At 46.4% G+C, this 4,682-nt stretch overlaps 1 protein-coding gene across 1 annotated transcript; it reads left to right on the top strand.

The window, feature by feature from the left end:
* Positions 1-673: 673 nt before the first annotated feature.
* LOC119809687 (glyceraldehyde-3-phosphate dehydrogenase-like) lies at positions 674-1,675 on the top strand. The gene has a single exon (XM_038322698.1). It carries the CDS (start codon positions 674-676, stop codon positions 1,673-1,675), a length of 1,002 nt encoding a protein of 333 aa, XP_038178626.1.
* The last annotated feature ends 3,007 nt before the right edge of the window (positions 1,676-4,682 follow it).

Here is a 4,682-nt window from a genome sequence, read left to right as displayed (position 1 = left end):
CATTTTTATGCATTGATATTTGTATTGTATTGATATATATATATATATATTTACCATATTGCAGTGTACATTTCTACCTCTGATTAAGATACTTACATATTGTTTATGTATTAATATACATTGCTTACATTTGAAGGTCACTGTCCTCATTTATTGCAAAGTTGTTTATTCTCTTTGTTTTTAAGTTAGATAGGTATTAAGAATTGTAGATCAATAGTCATCTATGTCTGTCATATTTATAGTTAGACTAATCAGGTTCTTTAGATACATAGAGATTATATTCTGTATAAATAACCTTCAACCTCTTCAAAGAGCTTTAGAAATGGCATTTAATTTAATCTTAGAGTTCTGTGGTAGTGAGACACAATCACTCCTGACAACACCAATCTATTCCCGAGAGATTGTTGAGCACCAAAGACACTCCACTTGGAGCTTGTCTTCTTCTTGGAAAAACTGGCCTCTGGGCAAGGAACTGCCCATACCTCAACTACAGACAAAATACATAGTATCTGGAAAGGGATAAGAAGAACTGTCAAATCTTGCCAAGACAGAGTAAGACAGTTTTGAAAAAATTCTTGCCTGTTAAAAATAATCTGTCAGGGCTCTCTGCTCCTCCCTGTTCTAGAGACAGCCGCTTCTTTTCGTGCAGTGCCAGCCTCGTTCCAGAGACACGATGGTGAAGGTCAGAGTGAACGGATTTGGCCGTATTGGACGCCTGGTTACCAGGGCTGCCTTCACTTCTGGCAGAGTGGAAGTTGTTGCCATCAATGACCCTTTCATCGACCTCAACTACATGGTCTACATGTTCCAGTATGACTCCACCCACGGCAAGTTCAAAGGCACAGTCAAGGCTGAGAATGGGAAGCTTGTCATCAATGGGAAGGCCATCACCATCTTCCAGGAGCGAGATCCCACCAACATCAAATGGGGTGATGCCGGCGCCGAGTGTGTTGTGGAGTCGACCGGTGTCTTCACCACCATGGAGAAGGCTGGGGCCCACTTGAAGGGTGGGGCCAAAAGGGTCATCATCTCTGCCCCTTCTGCGGATGCCCCCTTGTTTGTGATGGGTGTGAACCATGGCAAGTATGACAATTCCCTCAAGATTGTCAGCAATGCTTCCTGCACCACCAACTGCTTGGCCCCCTTGGCCAAGGTCATCCATGACAACTTTGGCATCGTGGAAGGGCTCATGACCACAGTCCATGCCATCACTGCCACCCAGAAGACTGTGGGTGGCTCCTCTGGGAAGCTGTGGCGAGACAGCCGTGGCGCTGCCCGGAACATCATCCCTAAATCCACTGGCGCTGCCAAGGCTGTGGGCAAAGTCATCCCAGAGCTGAACGGGAAGCTCACGGGCATGGCCTTCTGTGTTCCTACCCCCAATGTGTCTGTCGTGAATCTGACATGCCACCTGGAGAAAGCTGCCAACTATGACGACATCAAGAAGGTGGTGAAGCAGGCATCTGAGGGCCCACTAAAGGGCATCCTGGGCTATACTGAGGACCAGGTTGTCTCCTGTGACTTTAACAGTGACTCCCACTCCTCCACCTTCAATGCTGGGGCTGGCATTGCTCTCAATGACAACTTTGTGAAGCTCATTTCCTGGTATGACAATGAATTTGACTACAGCAACAGAGTAGTGGACCTCATGGCCTACATGGCATCCAAGGAGTAAGAAGCCTGCCCTGGACCACCCATCCCAGCAAGGACACAGCAAGAGAGAGGCCCTGGCTGCTGAGCAGTCCCTGTCCTAACTCAACCCTTGACACTGAGCATCTCCCTCAGTTTCCATGCCAGACCCCCAGAATAGCAGGAGGGGCTTAGGGAGCCCTACTCTCTTGAATACCATCAATAAAGTTCACTGCACCCCTCAAAAAATAATCTGTCAGTTATTCTAAGACATAGCCATAGTTGGTTGCTTCAACGCTGCAAACGTGACCTTGGGTGATTGCTCAGGTAACCAGTTGTCTCTGTGATTTGTTGCACATTTTGGAAGTTGTTTGATTGCACTTCCTAATTACTCAGGTAACATTATTTCCCTTCTCAAAACTTCAATGGAGTTGAAGACTAGATAAATGTAGCTACTTTTCCCTCATGACTTGGCCAAATTATTTATTATGCAAAACTTAAACTAGTTAGGATAGGATATTTGTTCTTATTCTATATGATTTTGTAGTAAGTTTAGAACTCTCTTACTTAAACAAAAGGGGGAGGTGCTGCGGGAGCGCCTTCTGCTCCTTCAGTCAATAGCTGCTGAAATACCAGCTTACTGAGGCATGGTCTATTTCTCTTTACAAAAGAGTGGCAGTCCTCTCCTTGCTCTCTTGGTTCCGGCTCTTGCTCCAGAGATTAGGCTCCTCTCCTGGCTGTAGGTGTTCTGTAAGTTTTCCCCTTAAATAAATAATCCTGTGAATCCAAACTGGTGTGGAATTATTTTGCGCATTAGTAATTTCCAGAAGTTTAAGGAAAAATCAAATATCAAATGTTAAAATTTTGGTAAACAAAGCCAGACAGTGACGCCACATACATTTAGTCCCAGGATTTGGGAGAAAGAGGCAGATGGATCTCTGTGAGTTCAAGGCTACCCTGGGCTACACAAGATGATGGTAGAAACAGTTCTGGGTGGTGGTGGCTCACACCTTTAATCCCAACAATAGAGAAGGATATAAGATGGGATGAAACTGGAATTCATTCTCTCTCAGTCTGGGGATTTCTTAGCAGTAATAGCGTTCTACTGGCTTGTCTTCTTTGCTTTTCTAATAATCTTCAGGTTGAACCCCAATATCTGTTTCTGGGTTTTAATTATTCAGGCTACACTGGTCTGTGGTGAGTGGCTAGCATATTGTGGGCAATGGAGCCAAATATCTTGCTGAAGTGTCCAGGTAAAGGGTGGAGCAGCTCAGCATGACCCTACATCTTGCATGACTCCTATGTCCCCTAAGGTGACACAGGCCACAGATAGCAACACAGATCCCAGGTTCAGCCAGACCACAGACCCAGACATGCCCCTGGGTAGAGGTCTGGGCCTGGATGACACCATGGCCCCAGATGGCAGCACAGGCCTCTCAGATATAAATAGTCCTGGCTCCACCATGGGCCTCACATGCCAACTAGGCCACAGATTTTGGCCCAGACTCCAGGCCTCCATGTGTGCCCTGCTGCCTACGTGTGTCATAGACTTTAACACAGACCCCGACTGTGGTAGGACTGTGGGCTCAGATATGGTCCTTGGCAACAGTTAGATCAGGATGTCACCATAGCCCCAGATGGCGGCAAAGACAATCCAGATTGACTTGACCCCAGTTGCAGAACAGCTCTAGGATACCAACAGGGCCCCACGCCACTGCCCAGATCCATGGAACAAGCATAGCCCTCAATTGACCCCAGTATGTACTAATACAATACTCATATATTGTAACTCAGTAATCTTATTTATACAATTTATAGTCTAGGGTGAAAGAAATTCTCATTTTTCTCTGACCTAGGGTTGTGGGGGTCAGGGTGTGCACTTCCTCTGAACAGTGCAGGCACTTTCAGGTCAGAGTTGTGTCTCAACAGCCTATCTGCAAATCCCCTTATCCCCTTTGCTTTGTAGTCCTGAAGTAGCTTTGGGGTCCACAGCATGATGCATCTAGACTCCCACCAGTGCAGCTAGGAAGGTGACTACATCCAGGCTGCTCCCTCCCTCAAGAGTGTTTCCATAGCATAAGTTAGGTTTGTGAACTCCAGCTGTTATTAGCTGCTGAAAGTCTGTTGTTGGTTCACTCTTGGATCTCCAGATAACCCTTCCAGTCACCTAGGAGGACACTCAGTCCTGAGATCCTCTTCAGGGAAAATGAAAGCCATCTAGTTGAGAGCAAACCCAGGAATGTGTTGTACATTAAGAACATTCTTATTCTGCAATAGTCTATAACATTTCCCAACATACCACATTTCAAAGAGTATAATGCGGGTAGATGGCACTGTGCTGTGACATTAACCAACCTTGGAGGAGGAAGGGACTTCTTGTCCTTGTCCAAGTACCATGCCTGAGTCAATGCGATGCCCTTGTTCATGTACTGCAGGGAGAAAGGGATATTAACAATCCAGGCTTAGACCACTGGAGAGACCTACTCTGCCTTTGAAAGTACTGGCCATTCACAGTTCTATTTAGAGTCTAGGAGACAAAGCACATGTGCCCCAACTGAACTTTCAAGGTGAACCCTTGTTTAGGACTCAGACCCTCCTGTGATGGTGGATGTGCTGGGCTATGGGTCTCATAGATACAGACCCTGTCTGACGGCTGAACACTTGGAAGAAATGGCTAGGCTCTCTTCAACTGCAAATCTGATTCTACACACTTTGACCCACTTTTCACTTACACAGACATAGACAGCAAGAGACACCATTTCACACAAAGCAGAGTGAGGAACCAGGGAGGCCAGGAGCAAAGTCCCATGTGTAGACAGTGTTGTTGGTGGGACTGCCTCAGTGAGCAGCTGTAGGGGGACAGTCACATTGAGACTGTTCCTGGTTCCATCTTGGCAAAGTGCTCCAATGCCCTAAGAGTCTTGCACTGACAATGACTGTTCTGAGCTGTCCTGTGCATTCAGCACCCACTGTTTACGTGTCTAACTGAAAAGACCTCTGCTGTACACAGAAAGCCCAGAACCTCGAGCAAGGCAGCAGTTTGTACAGACAGA

The sequence above is a fragment of the Arvicola amphibius genome, chromosome 3, assembly GCF_903992535.2.
Source record: "Arvicola amphibius chromosome 3, mArvAmp1.2, whole genome shotgun sequence".
NCBI lineage: Eukaryota > Metazoa > Chordata > Mammalia > Rodentia > Cricetidae > Arvicola > Arvicola amphibius.
Note: the sequence above shows the minus strand (reverse complement) of the source record. Positions and strands in the feature narration are given on the sequence as shown.

Bases quoted from the DNA above. Each gene is read 5' to 3' on its own strand.
- LOC119809687 (XM_038322698.1), top strand. From the start codon at position 674: ATGGTGAAGGTCAGAGTGAACGGATTTGGCCGTATTGGACGCCTGGTT.